This window comes from Gallinula chloropus (genome assembly GCF_964237585.1).
Source record: "Gallinula chloropus genome assembly, chromosome: 28".
Taxonomy (NCBI): domain Eukaryota; kingdom Metazoa; phylum Chordata; class Aves; order Gruiformes; family Rallidae; genus Gallinula; species Gallinula chloropus.
Window position 1 is genome coordinate 3,671,963 of NC_140113.1, and position 17,129 is coordinate 3,689,091.

The following is a 17,129-nucleotide window of genomic DNA, read 5'->3' on the forward strand; positions in this document are numbered from 1 at the left end:
GTCGGACGGCGACTGCGAGCGCCGGCGTCACTGCGGGTCTATATATGAGGCCTTTCCCCTCGCGCCGTCAGACAGCAGCGAAGCGGCTCCTGGCACCCGGGGCCGTCGGCTCTGCCGCGGCTGGATCGGTGTCAAGAGGGAAGCGGGAAGGAGCCCTCCCCGGCGGGCCGGCCACGCGCCGCTGCTCCCCGCTCCAGCCCGGGAAACTTGAGGGTTTGTTTTTGCAAAGCTGCTAAAATTGGATGCGCTCGGGAATGCAGAGGGGAGGGGAGGGAAAAAGCCGAGCGAGCCCGGCTTCTGCGCTCCTGCGGTTGGGGTCGGGGGTGCCAGCACTGCCCTGGCACCCGCTGCCTTGGGACAAGGCGGGGGGGGGTGGGCCGGTGGGTGCCCATCGCTGTGACCTGGCCCACGTGGGGCTGCTGATGCTGCCCGAGTCGTGATGCTGAGCTGAGGCCGTGCAGAGCTCAGCGCACCCATGGCCCTGACTGCCCGATGCTCGGCGCCCAGTGGTGCTGGTGTGATGGTTGGGGGGATCCTGTGGGGACCCCCCCCTTCCTGGGATCTACTCCCCTCCCAAACCGCAGCCAACCACAGTTGGGGACCACAGCCCCTGACCACAGCCCTGGCTGGTGGAAATCCAGGCACGTGCCCTACATTCCCTGAAACTCCAGCTGCACAGAGCTTCCTGGGGTGGGGGGCACCTCCCCGCACTGCTGCGGGGCTCAGGACACCCTCTGTGCTGGAACAGGTGGGGACAGTCCCCATGGGTGGCTCGTCACCACCCTCCCTGCTAATTAAATATCCCAGAGTGAGGGGGCTGCTCCTGCAGCCCCTCCCTGATGTGTTGGAGGGTTTCAGGCTGGGGGGGGGGATGCAGCAGCGCCAACAACCCACCCAACCACCCACCTGTAGCTGCCCACGTCCATATGGGACAGGTGACAGGGGAGGTGATGCCGGCTCCATCCCGGAACACAGGCCAGCGGTGTGTCCCCAGGGATGCCGAGTCCCCAGACACAACAGGGCGCGGTACTGAGCCCCCACCCAAACCCCCCAGTCCAAACGCTGCCAGGGGGCTGCTGTCCCCACACCCTGTGTCCCTGGGCTGGACACCGACCCTGGGGAAGAGCCACCAAACTCTTTATTGCCGGGGGGCTCTCAGGGCCACCACGCACTCGGTGCCGGGGTACTTGGGGGGGTTGAGCTCGAACTTCTTCTGCACGTCGTACGGGAGGAACCGTCCGGCCACGAAGTGCTGCCGGCCCAGGAAGCGGCGGGCACACTGCTTGGGCGCCGACAGGGACACCAGCACGTCGGGGCTGATCCCACCGCTGCTCCCGGCCTCCACGTCCCACCCTGCAACCGCAAAGGAGACACGGGGAGGGGGGTCGGGGGTGGGGGGGTTGGCCTCAGGGGACGCGGTGCTGCCGGTAGCTCTCAGACACTGGAGGATGCTCTGGGGTGATGGAGGTGGGGAGGGCATGGGGAGGATGGGGTGCGTGTTGCTCCCCCCCCACACACACACCCCCCCCCCCAGCATCGCTGCCCTGAGTGACTCCAGCTGCAGCCTGGCCCAGCACAGGGTTGTTCTTGGTGGGGATTCACCAGTGGCCGTGCCGAGGGCTCCTGTTTGCTCCTGTGGTGCAGGGGGGGGGAGCACGGGGGGGTGTGTGTGTGTGTGTGTGATGGCAATTCCAGGCCTGGCCACGAGACACACGGGTGTTTTCAAATGACATCATGTCTCAGTTCGGGGAGTTGGTTATTTACTGTGGATGCCCTGAGCGCATCCGCGGGGAGCGGCCGCCAGCCCCGGCTCCCAGCAGGGATGCTGCCAGGCTGGCGGGGGCGGGGGGGAGAAGGGAGGGGGTCCCCAGGGCAGTCCCCACCCTGGGAGGGCACAGCGGCTGCTCCCCGGTCACCTGGGCACTGAGTCCAGGGTGACGCTGTGGTGGGCAGGGTGACAAGCCTGGGGTTGTGGGGTGCAACACCCGGGGTGGGGGGTGTCCTGTCCTGCCCGGTAGTGGGGGTCTGAGCAGGGTGCCAGACCTGAGGGCACGTCCAAGCTGACGATGGGGATGCGGACGTGCTTCAGGGTGGCCAGGATGGTGGCACAGGGCTCCTTCCCCTCTCCTGCCTCCGCCTCAGCTCCCAGCACGGCATCCACCACGGCGTTGTAGGCGTCATTGATCAGCTGCACCTTGGGGGGGACACACACACAGGGTGGCCAGCAGTGGGGGGGTCCCTTGGCCACCCTGACACAGGACAAGCACCGAGCCCGATGCGGGGATCCCGTCTTCCTGCAGAAACAAACTCACCCAGCAGCCACGGCCAACAAAAATCCCACCCCCACGGCTGCAGCCAAGGCGGGGAGGGGGAAAGAGGGGCGGGGAGGGGGGGGAAGAGGGGCGCGGTGGAGCCCGGCACGCCGAGACACGTGGCCTCAGCCAGGGCAGCGCTTTCGGGTCACATTCCTCTCACCGAGCCCGACGCTTCCAACAACAACAGAGCCGGGAGCTGGCGGGGCCGCGGCAGCCGCCGCTGGATTTCATGGCATCCCCGGGCTCCCAGCAGAGCCGGGGGCGGCGAAGGGGAGGGGGGGAAGGAATTAAAGACATATAAATATATATGTATAAAAAGTAATAACAAACTCGACCACGTCAGTGGTGAGCGTGGTGGCGGCTGCAGCGCGGGGCTCACCTCGGTGGGGAGGTAGGAGAGGAAGGGGATGTCCATCTTCTCACACTGCGTCGTGAAGTCCCGGTACAGGGGGTCCGGAGAGCGTTTGGGGTAGAAGATGGTGGGCTCATAGTCCTGCGCAGTGGAGAGCAGCATTGGAGCCTGGGACTGCTCAGGAATGAGGAGGAGGAGGAGGAGGAGGAAGATACCTACAAAGATCCGCAGGTGCCGAGCGCACACCAGCCCGATGGCTCCGTTCTGTGCTGGCCCACACACCACCAGCACCGTGGGCTGCTTTCGCGGCAGGGATGGCAGCGGGAAGGCCTGGAGACACAGCACAGGGCTTGTCACACCAATGCCATCCCCACCCAGGTCAGCCCTGGGGATGGCACCCGGTGCCGGGGATGTGGCAGGGGTGGGGGACCAGGGCTTGAGGCGCAAGTGGGACCACAGTGGGGATGTGTGGCTGGATGGGCAGTGCAGTGGGACTGGGACGGCTCCTGTGGCGGGATGGGGCATGCAATGGGGTGGGGATGATGCCCACAGTGGGATGAGGATGGCACCCACTGCAGGATGGGGTTGTAGCGGGGTGAGGATGCTGCCCATGGCAGGATGCAGCCGGTGCTGTGGTGGGATGGGGAAGGTGCCCAAGGTGGGTTGAGGGCTATGCCGAGGACAGGGATGATGCCCGTGGCGGCTGGGGCTCCCCGCCAGCCTGCAGGGAGGTGGCTGCGCGCTCCACATACCAGCAGCTTGCAAAGGGAGGCTCTGTTTATCCATTGACAGATTTTTTCCTGCTCACAGAGCCTGGCTCCTGGTCCCGTCCAGCCGCCAGAGACCCGAGTGGCACGGCCTGCTTGCAGCTGCCGGCGTGCTGGACAAAGCCGCGCTTGCCTGGCCCTGAACCTGGCCCTGCCCCAGTGCTGGCTGTGCTGCCAGCTGCCTTGTGGCTCCCAGGGATGTGCCAGGAAGGGATGATGCTGGGGACACGGGCTGGGAGGGGGGGATGCCCAAGCTAGGGTCTGTGGATGCTCTGGCTGGTTCAGCCCCACAAGGAAGAGGAGGATGCTCAGCCCTGTGAGGAGCATGTTCAGTCCTGCTCTCCCTAGGTGGCCATGGATGCTGTGATACAGGGGGTCCATGGGTTGTGGGGGCACACTGTGGGACCCTGGCCAGCCCTGAGGCAGCCCCAGGACCCAGAGAGGCTCCAGCGCCCGAAACATTTCCCCTCCTCAGGCAGCTCCTCTGCCCTGGGCCGGGGGGAGCACAGAGCACGGTCCAGACGCCTCGGATGGAAAAGCTGAGCCGGGCACAGCACTCGCCAGCCCCCACGGCACAAAGCTGCCCTTGATGCTGCACCTCTGCTCGTCTGCGCTGCCCAGAACCCGCTGCTGCCTCCTCCTCCCATCCAGCACAAGCACTCAGGGTCCCCAGCAGCAGGGGAGCATTGCTAGGCCATGGGGAACCCCAGGGAGCGGCCCCCCCACTGCCTCAGCACCTTCCTCCCCGCACATGGCAGGGGCAGACAGGGCTTGGCCGTCCCAACACTCCGGGGAGGGCTGAGCATCCCCCTACCATGGAGAAAACCCACCTAGGGGGAGGCTGCAGCCCTGGCACTGCCAGAGCATCACTTCCCAATGGGCTCTGCCACCAGCCTGGCTGTCCCCTGTGCCCCATGCCCTGTGCCCCGTCCCCCATGCCCATGCCTTGGTGTGGGGCAGGAGGGTGACCACAGCCGGAGGTGGGACGGGCCATGTAGGGAGACAGGATGAGGGTGGGAGAGCAGCCAGCAGCGAAGCCCCCAGCCCCCCCTGGGGTGTCCCCGTCACCTCACCTTGGTCACGGCCATGGCACAGGCATGTCCCCAGATCTCAATCAGCTGCTGCCGCCCAAACCGATAATCCTCCAGCAGCTCCTTCTCGATGGCCTCCGCCTCCGCCTTGCTGTGGGGGGGAGGGAGCGGACAGCAGTGAGAACAGGGATGTCCTCCCACCCCTGGCACCAAGCCCCCTCCCTGGCACCCTGCTCCATCCCCAGGCTCTGGGGCAGGGAGTCCTGGGGGGCACCGGGCCAGCGGGCTGGGGGCTCACAGTGCTTGGGGTGGGCACAGCCCGTGGCTCAGGGGTGGGAATGTGCACGGCCGGCACGTTCAGGAGCCCAGCACCATTGGGGTTGGGGGGGGGTTGGGGGGGGCTGCATTTCGTGCGAGTCACGGCCCTGGCAGCATCCCCGGGCTGGTGGGGATCGATCGGGCTGTTACATAAAGGGGAACAATGCTGCGGTTGTTGCTCTGCGGCCCAGCAGGAGTTGGCAGGGCCGCGGAGCCTCCGGATCGGGCAGTAATTGCTCACATCTGTTGGCTCACCTGCGCCGCGGCCGGGAACAGCGTGTGCCGGGCCCAGCCTGCTGCCAGGGAAGGGGTGGTGAAGTTGGGCCCCTGGCAGAGGCGCAGTTGGGAGCCCAGAGATGAGTTGGGGGTGCCCCGCCCCCCCCCCCCTGCTCCCAGTTTGGGGGTGCATGTTCAGCCCTTGTCGGGCCCCAGTTGAGGGGAAGGGACTTCCCAGCACCCTGACGTGTGTGGGAATGGGGCTCTGCTGCTGGCACTGGAGGGGTTACAGGGTCAGGGTCCTGTGAGGTGGCCCCACGCTGCCCAGGCTGACCCCCTGGCTCAGGGTCCCACAGTCCCCAGAACCCTCACGTCCCAGCAGCCCTGGTACCACGCTGTCCCCTGGGGGTCCTGGAAGCCCCTGAGCCATTCAGATCTCACATCCCCACTCATTCTGGCAGAGCCTAGAGACCCCCTCCACCCCCGCTCCCAGCTGTCCTGGCTGACCCTTCCCCATCCCCTGGGGGTCCTGACAAACCCCCAGACACTTTAGATCTGCTGTGCCCCAGGCACCCCATCCCCTGGCTATGCTGACCCCATTGACACCACGTCCCCTGGTTGACCCCTTCCCCCCCCGCCCCAACGTCCCTGCAGACCCCACAAGACCCCAGTGCTCTGCCCATCCTGGACACTCCAGAAAAAACCCATCCCTCCCAATCCCATCCCATCCCATCCCATCCCATCCCATCCCATCCCATCCCATCCCATCCCAGATCCTTTGGTGCCCTCTAGTGAGTCACAGCCCGGCCCCAGCCCCGCAGCGGGGTCCTGTGGGCAAATAGGGGGGTCGGGGGGAAGGGGCCAAATCCAGCCCCCGGCCCCCTCCCGTGGCGGGGCTGCCGGAGCCGGGCGGGCCCAGCGCAGCTGTGTTGTCGGTCCCACGACACGTTTCGGCTCTGACAAAACTCCCCACGTCGGCTCCGGGGGGGGCGGGAGGGGGGAACATCGCCCATAATCGCTGCTGGCAGGGAAAGCTGGGCCCCGGCCCGGGCTGGCTCCCGCTGTCCTGGCACCATCCCCAGCAGGGACATCAGGGGCTCCCTGGGTGCTGGCTCGTTGCCCCCTTTCCCAAATCCTCCGGGGGGCACGTTCACCACCCGCCTCTTCTCCCCTTCCCCCCACCCCGGCTCACCCTGGACTTTGTAGTTTGCCTTTGCTACAGGGTCTGGGGATGCGGGACGGGGGGTGGGGGGCGCGGGAGTGGTGCCCCCGAACCCTGTGCAGGGGTAGACCCCCCTCAGAGCCGGGGGAGACCCAGCAAAGCCCAGTCCAACCCAGTTCAACCCAGTTCCTGGTGCCTCCCAAGGGGGTTGTGGGTGGCCGGGGCTGCCGTCGGGGCAGAGACCTTTCGGGGAGCAGGGGGAGGGAGCCGGTGGGCTCAGGAGCATCCCCCCCCCTCCCCGGCCCATGCACCCCCCGGGCTCCCCATCCCGCTTCTCCCTCTCTGCCCGTCACAACTCGGCTGCGGGACCCCCACTCTGCCCCGAGCGGGATGTAACTGGGGGGTGCCCCAAAGGCACCAGCCCTGCCCAGGATCGGGGTCCCCCCGCTCCGCTCCCCGCACCGGGGACGTGTCTGCCGGAGACATCCCTGCCGCAGCCATGGAGACCCGGGATGCAGTTGCTCTGGCAACCGAGGCTATTTGGGTACCAGCCTTTCCCCCCCCCACCTCCCTTCGCTGCTCGGGGGTGCGAGAAGCCGGGGTGGGATCGTCCCGGGGGACCGACTGTCCCGGGGGACACGCGTGGGGACCGCGCGGGAGCCGGAGGCGTCGCGTCCCTGCCCGGGGGAGCCCGGGAGCATCAGAGGGGCAGGAGCCCACCCGAGGCGGGTCCCGGGACAGCGGCGGGTTCCAGCCCGACACCGGCGCTGCGGGAGCCCCCAGCACCCTTCCGGGCGGCTGCCGGGTGCCGGGATCCCCACGACATCCCAGCGGACTGGCCCGGGATGTGCCGGGGGGGCTGGAGGCGATACCCGCTGGGGGGGGGTCTTGGCTGCGCCGGGGTCGAACCCCAGCAGTCCCGGTGCGGGCACAGACACGGCGGGAGCCCAGGAACCCCCCTCCGGGTGTACCGGGGTTCCCACCGCACGGTCGGGGGGGGTCTCCAGGGCCGGGGGTGCCCGGACTCACCTGAGGTACCGGGGCGGCTCCCGGCAGGGAGCGGGCGCGGAGCTCATACCGGGCAGCGGGACGGGGCAGCGGCGGAACCCTGCGGGAGCGGCGGCGGCGCGGACCCCCCAGCGCTTCGCGGTGCCGCCCGGGGGAGGTGGCTCCGGCTGCCCCCGCCCCGCCCGCCCCCCGTTCGCCCCTCCGCCGGGAGCAGCCCCCGGCCCCCCCACCCAACCCCGCTCCAGCGCGGGCGGTGCTGCCGCCGGGGACGGGCACAGGAGCAGCGAGCGGCGTTCGGCCGCCGAGGGGGCGGTAGGGACCGCGTCGGACCCACCCCCCAACCCCAGCCCGCAGGCAGCGCTTGGGGGGGGATGTGGGGGGGGTGGGCAGCTGCCTGCCCCCCACAGCGACCCCGGGAAGCCCCGGGAACACGTCAGAACCTCAAAACCACCGGTTTTCACTCCCCCCTCCACACCACCAAGCTGCAGGGTGAGCTCAGGGCTGCCCCCCCCCCCACCTCTCCCAAATGCTGCGTCCCACCAGACCCCCACCGTGCAACACCAAGAGGGACAATTCCCCGCGAGGAGGGGGGAGGGACAGGCAGGGAGGGGTTTGGGGGCTGGCTCAGCCACATAGAGACCCCCCCCCCGTTTCCACCCCCACCCCAGGGCTCCAGGAGCAGGTGCCAGGACTCCATGGCACACAGAACAGGCAGAGCACCGTGTGGGACACCGTGAATCCACGTGGATTTAATGACAGAGACTGGAATCGGCAGCACCTGGCATCTGCCACCCCCCCACCCTGTCCCCCCCTGTCCCCAGGGAAGCCGGCAGCCCGGGGCCCGGCCTCAGACGTAGTACTGCAGCCCGAACTTCTCGTTGTCCATCTCGCTGCTGGGGCGCAGGTAATAGAGCTCGTCCAGCGTCGGGGGCACCCAGCGCTCCGTGTGGAACAGGGACTCACCCACCTGGGCAGGGAAAAAGTGCTGGGGGGGTGGGGGGGACACACACATGGGTGCAGCCACCCCGCAGTGACCGGTGCCACCCCGACCCAGCTCTGAGCCCTGATGCTGTGGGGCGGGGGGACGGGCTCTGCCCCGCAGTGCAGCCCCCATCACGGGTCACTGGTTCCTGGGGGGGCTTCTTCAAGCCCCAGGTGATCTCAGCGTTCCAAGGGAGCTGACAAGGGCTCAGCCCCCCACCGGCTCCCGCTCCCCCCTGCGTCGGGGGTGGGTGGGGGGGATCACAGAGCCTCTGGCACTGCTCCTCCCCCAGAGTAACAAACCTTCCAGCCAGGAACATCCTTCATGATCTTGGCCTCTTCATCCAGGTTCTGCCGCAGCAGGCGGAGGGTTCTGGGGGAGAGGGGGAGGCTGAGCCCGCAGCAGCGCGCGGCGGGGCCCTTCCCCGCTCCCCAGGGACACACACCCACCCCCCCTCTGCCTGGTACCTGCGGTCCGCCTCCGCCTGCAGCAGCGGCATCAGGGCGATCCGGGCCTCCAGGTCCTCGATGAGCAGCCGCCTGTGTCGGCACGGAGTGGGGGGGGGAGTTCAGCGGGGCCGGATAGCGGCGAATCCCGGGCCGGGAACCGGGGGAAGGATGAGGGGGCAGAGCCGGCGGGCAGGCGGGCGGGGTACGGGGGGGACCCGGGGCGGGGAGGGGGGGGGGGGGAGGAGAAGGTGTGGGGGGGCGGGAGAACCGGGGGAACGGGGGGGGCGGACGGAGCGTCCCGGGGGGCGGCACCTGCGCTCCCGGTTCCACTTGACGATGGTGTAGTAGCCCAGCAGGAGGCTGCCGATGCCCAGCGCGAACAGGCTGTACCCTGCGGCGGGAAGGGCGGTGAGCGGCGGCACCGGGCCGGGCCCCGCACCCCCGCGGGGGGCCGCCCCCGCCGCCCGCTCCCCCGCCCACCTGAGAGGCCGCGGCGCGGGAGGTGCCGCTTGTAGTCGATGGGCCCGTACCCGCCCGGCGGGGCCATGTCCTGCTTCACCTTCGGCGCCGCCATCGCGGCAGCGGCGGCTGCGACGTCAGTTCCGCCGCGCTCGCTGGACGCGGCCGGGGAAGCGGCTGTTACGTGACACGCCGCCGCCCAGCGCCGCCGGCCGCTTCTTAAAGGGGCAACGCAGGAGGCGGTGGGTCCCACCCCCGCTGGTCCTCGGGGGCGCGGACCGGGAGGCGGCTGCGAGCTCAGGCGGGCGGTGGGAGCGGGGGACGCCGGAGGCAGATCCTGCACTCGGGGTACGGCCCCGCACGCCCCCTGTGCCCCGGGATGGGGCGGCTGCGGGGCTGCACCCGCTGGCAGGCACCCCCAGCTGCCCGTACCCCAAAGCTGCCCGCACCCCCCAGGTGCAACCACGCACCACAAAGCGCACCCCGGCACGCACACCCCCCGTGCCCAGAGGGAACACGCACCCACCCCTGACCCGGCCGCGGGCAGCGTGTGTCCCCCCCTCGCCAGCCCCCTGCACTCCACCCCGGGTGGCACCGCAGCCAGCACCCCCCCTGTTCAACCTGCGCAGCCCCGCCCCCCCCCCCCCCCCCCAGCCCTGGGGGGCTCAGCTCAGTCGAGGGCCCTGCTCATCGAGGGCCAGAGCAGGGGGAGAAGCACCATGGGCCCCAGCACCCCCACGACGGCGTTTCCCTGCACCCCCCCGGCTCCATAAACCCTCGGCTACTCCAGATCAAGGTCACTCTTGTCTTACACTCTAATCGGCAGCCGTAATCCCTCGGCTGCTGGGGGGCTTAATGGCTTTGCAGATGGCACGGCAGAGGTGCCCCCGGGGATGCTGGGGCATCCCCAGGGATGGGGGAGCGCTTCGGCTGAGCCCCGTGGGCAGCAGCTCCCCGCTTTGCTCCCACAGCCTTTCACTGCAGGACAATGGCCACGTGGAAGAGCACCCAATGAACGCTGACCTGGCCTCAAGCCTGACCTAAGAGCCAGGCTTTATTCCTGCACAGGGGGTGTGCAGAAGGGGTGATGCCACAGTTCTTGAGGCCTGGCAAATTCATTTTAAAATAAATTTACCTTTACCCTTAGGAATAGAATTCCTTACCCCAATACCATTAAGGCTTTTGCTGAGTGTTATCACTAATTTCCCATGGGAAGGAGAGGGCTTGGCTGGTCCCAGCGTGCCCAGTCCCTGCCCTGACCCATCCTGTTTGTTCCAGTCTGAGAGGACCAAAACCACATCCACAGCCCCATTTCCCCATCACCACCAGTCGGAGCGAGGGGTTGACGTGAACAGTCCCACGTTGAGGGGTTTCACACCCGGACAGGCTGCGGCCGGCAGGATGAGGAAGGGTTCCCACGCTCAGCATCTACGTTTATCAGTTTATCTTTAGGAGCAAAGATGGTGTTTAAAGAGCCAAACTGCCCCTTCTGTGACTATAGTGATGACAGCCCCCCGGCCCTGGCCCCCGCGGGACTGTGAGGGGACACAGCGGGACCCCGCACCGGAGCTGACGCAATCCCGTCGCGCTGTCACGCTGCGGCCGCGTCGCCGCTGCTGGGACCGGGCCAAGTGTTTGTTACGATGGGAGAGGAACCTTGAAACCTCCTTGGCGCTGAGGGGTGGGGGGTGAGGGGATCCCTCCTCCCAAGGGGCTCAGTCCCCACCCCAGCTGCCAACCCATCATTTCCAGTAGCTGCAGCCCCTGAACTGGGGAGTTTTCCAGGTTGAAGTGGGCTTAACCCTTTAGATGCCAGCAGTGTCCAAACTAGTGCCTGCAATTAGGAGAGCAGAATTACCTCTGGGACTGCTGAGATGCTAAGCCGGGGTGCAAAACCTCTCACCACCATCTGTCTGTCCTCAGAGCAGGCCTGATTTTGGGTATCACCATCTTCTACTGCTGTACTCCACTGGAGCTCGATGGTTTCGGTGCTGGAAGAGCCCAGTGTTAACAGCTTGCACTTCAGCAGTTCTGCAGAGAAAGGCTTGTGGCACAGCACAGCAATGAAATAGCTCTGAGGAAAGGGAAACTCCTGGAATTAAACCAGTCCCTGACCTGGCACAGTTAGCAATTGAGATATTCCCCCCTTCTTCAATTCTAGGTCAGTTTGTGAAGGACCCCAAAAAATCACCCATCCCTTCTCCCATGTCCCTGATGAAGGTCAAAGACTCAAACCCTCGGTGAACACAATGGAGGCATCAGGGCAAAGATGACCCAGGTGCATCCAGGGGAGCTGGGAGAAGGCAGCTGGGGAGGTCCTGGCTCTGCCCATGCTGCTCTCAGTGGATCTTCTAGTAAGACAAGGCTTCCCTTGGGACAAGGGGCTTCACCCTTCGTACCTCCTCCTCCTCACTGCTCTGCCCCACAGGATGCTGCTCCCACTGCCTTGGCTCTTGCCATCCCAGACCCAGGCTTTGCGATGCCAAAAGAAGCTGCTCCTGCTTTCACCTGAACAAACCACCTTCCATCCTCGCCGAAGCCTGGGGCAGCCCTTGGGCAGACTCAGCAGAGCACAGCCAAGCAGCATCCATCGCTCCTTCCTTGGATCAGCACCTTCCCCCTTGGTTTTCAGCTCAGCCTGGGGCAGGGGACCACAGCCAGAATGCCGAGCAGCAGCATTGGTGTCAGGATGACGTTGGGATGCTCCATGAGGGTTTCCAGCTTCATGGTACAGACAGACAAATGCCCAGGGCTCGATCCAGCACATGGTGTGAATCCTGAGTTGCAGCCTTGCCCTCAACCACACACTTCTGCAGCCCAAGACCCTGTTTTCCATCCTGAACTGTACTTTGGTGATCAATTTTTCCTTAATAAGCAAAAATCACAACAACTAACTCTGAGAATTCAGACGTAAACCATCAGTTCTTTAAAAAGAAACACACCCCCAACCCCCAAACTGTCTCAGATTTGAGATGAACCACGAGTCTTCCTCCCTGTTACAGCCAGAATGTCATTTACAGGAATTCCCAGAACACAAAAATTAGCAAAGTCGCCCCTTAACGAAGGGGAAAAGCCTCCTGCATGGACTGTGCTGAAAGAGAAATGAAAGGCTCCAGCAGGACCTTGATCTCACCAACGCTCTCAGGAACCAACCAGGTAATAAATGAGGTTGTAAAGGCAACAAAGGAAGAACCACACAGCTCCCAGGTTGCAACACGGTTTCAAATGAAAATCCGGGGTTTATTTCACAAGTTGCTAAAATCTAAGTACAATAAGTCATTTTCATTATTACTGTATTATAAAATCTTGTAGTCGCAACGTCTCCAAGAAAGGTTATATGGCTTGCAAGAACCAACGCTGCTCTAACCCTCTCCCCAGGAGAGGGGGGAAGCAAGCAGCATCCGAGCAATGTCAAACCAGCTCATGCAGCAGTTTGCAGTGAAGCAGTGGAGGGTCGGGGCAGAAGAGGAGGCGGCGCCGGACGCTCCACCTGAACGATGCTGATCTACAGGTCACCTTCAGTCTCTGGTTCTGAGGGAGCTTTAAGTAAAACGGCCTTTTTTTCCTGGGAGAGGTGGCTTTGGGGCAGCTCTGCAGAACTTGGAGCCCTCAGGGAGGCAGGGATCCCAAAGGTGACAGAAATAAACCCAAGATTTGTTCTTTAAAGCGTGGCTAACCCACCCCTCCCCAGCCCAGGTCCCGAAGGACCGACCCTTTGGGGCCCAACCGTGTCATGGGGCTTTTCCAGCTCGTTCAGCCCTTCTTGCTGGTTTTTGGGGTTGGGGTTTTTTACTCTGCAAGAAGGGAGCACACAGGTGGGGAGGAGGAGATCTGGACAGAGCGCAGCAAGTGTCTGAACAGGTACCTAACCCCTCACCCAGCCTGGTTCAACACTGCTCAGCCGAACGTGCAGTCTGGCTACAGAGGAAGGAGCTTTTCCCCAGCGTGTGACACATGTAACCGCTCAGGCCTTTGCCTAGAGCTCTGCAGAGACACATCAAACAATAAATAGATCCTCCAATAGTGCTCTCAGGAACCACAGACTAAAAACCATGTCAAACCTGGTCTGGACCCCACAGCCCAATGCCCACATAGAGCTTTCTGTGCCCTGACGGAGCCCCGACACCACTCTGCTCCGGGATGGACAGAGGATTTGTGGCTCTGCCCCAGGATGGACACAGGATTTGTGGCTCTGCCCCGGGATGGACACAGGATTTGTGGCTCTGCCCCAGGATGGACACAGGATTTGGTGTTTCCTTCCGTGTCAAACAAACCCAGGTTGTGGCTGAGCGCTGCTGCGGGAGCAGCGCTTCTAACAGAGTATGAGAGACTCACTATTATTTTCACTTCCTGAACTTACAATAAGCCTCCCCACTTACTGTAAGGATTGTTTTAAGTCTCCCTGATGCATTGTGCCCAAATTAAAGTTTACAAGCTGCTGTACTGAGCTGGTGGTGTCCCAACAAGGCTTTGACACAGCTTTTAAGACAAGAAGGTTTCATACTTCTGCCCATCTTCCCATTCCCCCTTTCTTTTCCCCAGCATCAGCTGAAGCCAAAGCTGCTCCAGCGCTGGAAAGAAATTGCAAGAGTTGTCCAGGCTTCCCCAAAAAGGCATTTGAATTTTAGTCTGAGAAGTTCTGCTTGTTCTTTGTAAAGGAACAGGCTCTTCCTGGGCGATTCAACATTTGCATCAGTGAGGAGAGAACGCAGGCAATGTGTCAGGAGAGAAAGAACCCAAAATACCTCCACACAGGTAAGGAACTGAAATCGTTTCATTAATATTTCAAAGTGCAAAAATAAAATGCACTCAATTTCTCTCTCCACATCCCCCACCCCAAAATACCTCGGAATGAAAAGAAAAAAAATAATCAAAACCTCAAACCAATTCCTCTCATCCCCATTTAGCTCTGAATATACATTTGTGAAACAAACAAAAGGAACCCCAAAAAGAGTCAAATTGAAATCCTAGGGCTTTATACAGCAACAAATACCATTTTGCAAAACTAGGTTCTCTAGGCTACCCAACAGTTTCCAAAGTATCTAAATACTGATGTCCACACAAGAAGAGGGGCTGAAACGGACGAGTTTTCTCTGTCGCTGTGCCAGAGTTAGATCTGAAAGGGGGATGACCCTACAGAGTTGAAGTCAGATCTAACCACGACTGCTAAGAAAATAGATTCAGCATAAACTGAATAGTAACCCCTCCCCAACTTTTCTTTTATATATAGATATATAGATATATATATATAATTTTGCAAATAATTCTTATCAGCACTACTTCTAGTACTGATATGCAACATAAGTAGTAAGGCATGTATTTCTGCCACTTGAATTCAACTTTAATTTGGGAGAAGCACAGGGAAGGAGGAGGGAAGGTGATGAGAAGGAAGAAAAAAAAACAAAAACCAACCCAACAAAACACAAAACTGGACCTGATGGATTTGGGTTTAACCTGTGGAATCCCCAAAAGACATTAAAACCACACAGAAACCTGTCCTCAAAGCAGGGTCACCTAAAGCTCTATCAAAAACGTGACACTGAGGTGATGGAGCATGCTTGGTACGCCTGGAAGAACGGAGCTCTAGAGGGATGGAGGTCCTGCCCCTGGTGTGATGGCACCGGTCACCACAGCAGGGACCAGCTTCTGGATGGAGCCTGCGACCTGAGGGCAGCCTCTGGGTCCTGGCTCCCTCCCCTCGCCCTCTCTGGCTGCCTGTGCAGCTTCTGCAATTCCTATTTAGGGTTTTTTTTTTTTATTATTATTATTATTTTTGGAGTAAAATTGCTCAAAACAACAACAACAACAACGAAAAACCCTCCAGAAAGAAAATGATTCAGAAACAGTTTCACTTTAAAGTCTCTGGGAACACATGAAAGGCCCAACTGCTCTTCGCTGAATTAGAAAGACTGAACAAAGGTGTTTTCTCTATTCAGTAAATTAGATTTTTAGACTACCAACAGTTCAAAGTCTATTCAAAACAGAATCCAACAAAAGTGAGAGACTCCTGCACCGGTTCCCCACCTACCAGAGAAGTTTTGGTGGCAGCCAGTCCCTTAGGAGAAAAAGAACCCAAAACAAACCAAACCATACTCAGCTGGAATTTGAGTTTGCACTTATTTATCATTAGCTCATCGTCAGGAGATGTTGGGACATTATCATCTGTAGGCTGCCTTTCCTGGCTGGAGGAGGGGCAGGGAAGAAAAGCAACCATGAACTCGGCTCACTAAATGCATCTGTGAGATGGGGATGGATATTCCTCTCTCCAACTGGCATCCACGCTCGATCGCAAACGAACACCACGTCCCGGTGAATGGGTAATTAATAAAGAAACCAAAGGCAGAGAGTCATTTAGTCCTCCTTTTGTGCTGGTGACAAAAAAATCCAAACTAAATACATAAAGGAAACAAAAAAAAAAACAAAACAAAAAAAAAAAAAGAAGAATTCTTCCCCTTCCCCAACAGCCTCCATGGTCTGTCAGTCACCAGATCTGAGAACCAAGGGAGCTCGAGTCTTTCCCACCCACGTGGTGACATCTTCTCATAGCAGGGACAGCAGCACTCGATGGGATGAGGAGTGGTCTTCTTGCATCCTATAAAGCCTGGGGCATATCCAGCTGGGATTAAAGCAGATTCCACTGTAATGTGGTATAAAAAGGATGGCAGAAACAGGAAAAGTCTTCCTCTGGGGCATTCCTCTGCATTATTTCCACGTGGCAGACTGTGGGATGGACCGTGGGGGAATCATATCCAGGAGATATTCACGCTGGCGGTCTACTGCTGAAGACGACTTGTGCACAGCTAAACTAGGATTAACGAAAGGTAAAGCCCCACCTGAGAGACAGGAGAGAGAAGAGAGATCAGCCCTCATGGAACGATACAAACAGGAGGCAACACAGTGGCTCATTCCCTATCCCAGTACGCGTGGGCACCATCGGCCACGAAGGTCGGGCACCTTGGGAAGATGAAAGCTTCTGACAAACAGGAGTTTAATTCTGTACCAGAAATGAAGGTCTGAGCAGGCTAAAGCTCTCTGCAATTACGATTTGAATGATAAATTAAGCTGTCAGGAATTAAACAAAACAAAACCTCAAAAGAAATTAATTCAACACTAGACAAGAGCGTAGGTCACCAACGAGGCAGGTGCTACAGCGTTTCCTTCCTGGAGATCTGAATTAAACATTTGTCCTGGTTTTGGTCAGGATGGAGTTAACTTCTTCTGTAGCAGCGGATGGAATGCTGTGTTTGGGTGTGAAAATGGGAGCAGTGCTGATAACACCCTGATGTTTTTAGTTGTGGTCAGGCAGTCAAGGACTTTTTCAGCTCTTCCTATTTCTCTATTAATGAGAAAGGAGGGACGAAGCCAGGACAGGTGACCCAAACTGCCCAAAGAGAGTACTCCATGCCAATTACGTCATCCTCAGTATAAAGGGGGGCTGAGGGGAGGAGGAGGGGGTGGCTCCAGGACGCGTGGTTTTTGGGGGACGGTCGGGTTCAGGGACAGCTCTGGGTGGCACGGCCTGAGCTGTGGGTTTGGTGAGAAACTGCATTGGGTATCACCAGTTTCATAGATTTTTTGCTCTAAAGTCCTGTCAGCATTGTTATATTTTATCTTTCTGCTATTCTAGTAAACTATCCTTATCCCAACCCACGGGCTTTTGGTTTCTTGGTTTTGGGGTTGTTATTTGCCCCTTCCTTTTCCCTTTCCTTGCCTCACCCCCCCTACACTTCTCCCCCTCCTCTTTTCCTTTAAAGAGCAGGCAGCTGTGTGGATCTCGGCTCTCAGCCAGGGTAAAACCACAACAACATTTAAGAAAACAAGTGACTCTTCTCAAGTCAGAGTCATACATATATATAAAAATTCTAATAGAATTTATATTATTTATATAATTTATATAAATTCTTGTTCAAAGCAACAGCAACCCTGGGAGTATGTGCTGTCACCTTCCCTAGAGCAGAAACACCTATTTCCACTGCCTTCAGTGAAGAGAAAAAGCACCAGTCAAAATTAACCAGCTGAACTGAACTCCAGAAATGAATGACAAACTCCTGCGGCGTGGCCCGGGCTGCG

The 17,129-nt window shown here is 60.6% G+C and overlaps 3 protein-coding genes across 5 annotated transcripts in view; all 3 read right to left on the bottom strand.

The window, feature by feature from the left end:
- Positions 1–1,138: 1,138 nt before the first annotated feature.
- On the bottom strand, positions 1,139–7,237 carry YJEFN3 (YjeF N-terminal domain containing 3; the record flags this gene model as incomplete). The annotated part of the gene is made up of 6 exons (XM_084276296.1): positions 1,139–1,353; positions 2,044–2,194; positions 2,695–2,808; positions 2,887–2,997; positions 4,508–4,616; positions 7,191–7,237. The coding sequence occupies 6 exons, from the start codon at positions 7,235–7,237 to the stop codon at positions 1,139–1,141; spliced, it is 747 nt and encodes a 248-aa protein (XP_084132422.1).
- Positions 7,238–7,908: 671 nt separating this feature from the next.
- On the bottom strand, positions 7,909–9,215 carry NDUFA13 (NADH:ubiquinone oxidoreductase subunit A13). The gene is made up of 5 exons (XM_084276419.1): positions 9,081–9,215; positions 8,913–8,991; positions 8,619–8,690; positions 8,454–8,523; positions 7,909–8,136 (listed from the first exon to the last, which is right to left on the bottom strand). The coding sequence occupies exons 1-5, from the start codon at positions 9,172–9,174 to the stop codon at positions 8,017–8,019; spliced, it is 435 nt and encodes a 144-aa protein (XP_084132545.1). The 5' UTR covers positions 9,175–9,215; the 3' UTR covers positions 7,909–8,016.
- A 3,047-nt stretch (positions 9,216–12,262) lies between these two features.
- Positions 12,263–17,129, bottom strand: part of GATAD2A (GATA zinc finger domain containing 2A) — a 60,392-nt gene continuing 55,525 nt past the window's right edge. For all 3 annotated transcript variants that reach the window (XM_084276429.1, XM_084276430.1, XM_084276431.1), the window contains exon 11: positions 12,263–15,892. In XM_084276429.1, the coding sequence (XP_084132555.1) occupies positions 15,762–15,892 (131 nt within the window). In that variant the 3' untranslated portion in view covers positions 12,263–15,761. The remainder of the gene's footprint in view (positions 15,893–17,129) is intronic.

Coding starts and splice junctions, on each gene's coding strand:
- NDUFA13 (XM_084276419.1), bottom strand. CDS start 9,174: ATGGCGGCGCCGAAGGTGAAGCAGGACATGGCCCCGCCGGGCGGGTAC. Junction 8,992..9,080: donor CCCGCGCCGCGGCCTCTCAG/GTGGGCGGGGGA, acceptor TTCCCGCCGCAG/GGTACAGCCTGTTCGCGCTG. Junction 8,691..8,912: donor AAGTGGAACCGGGAGCGCAG/GTGCCGCCCCCC, acceptor GTGCCGACACAG/GCGGCTGCTCATCGAGGACC.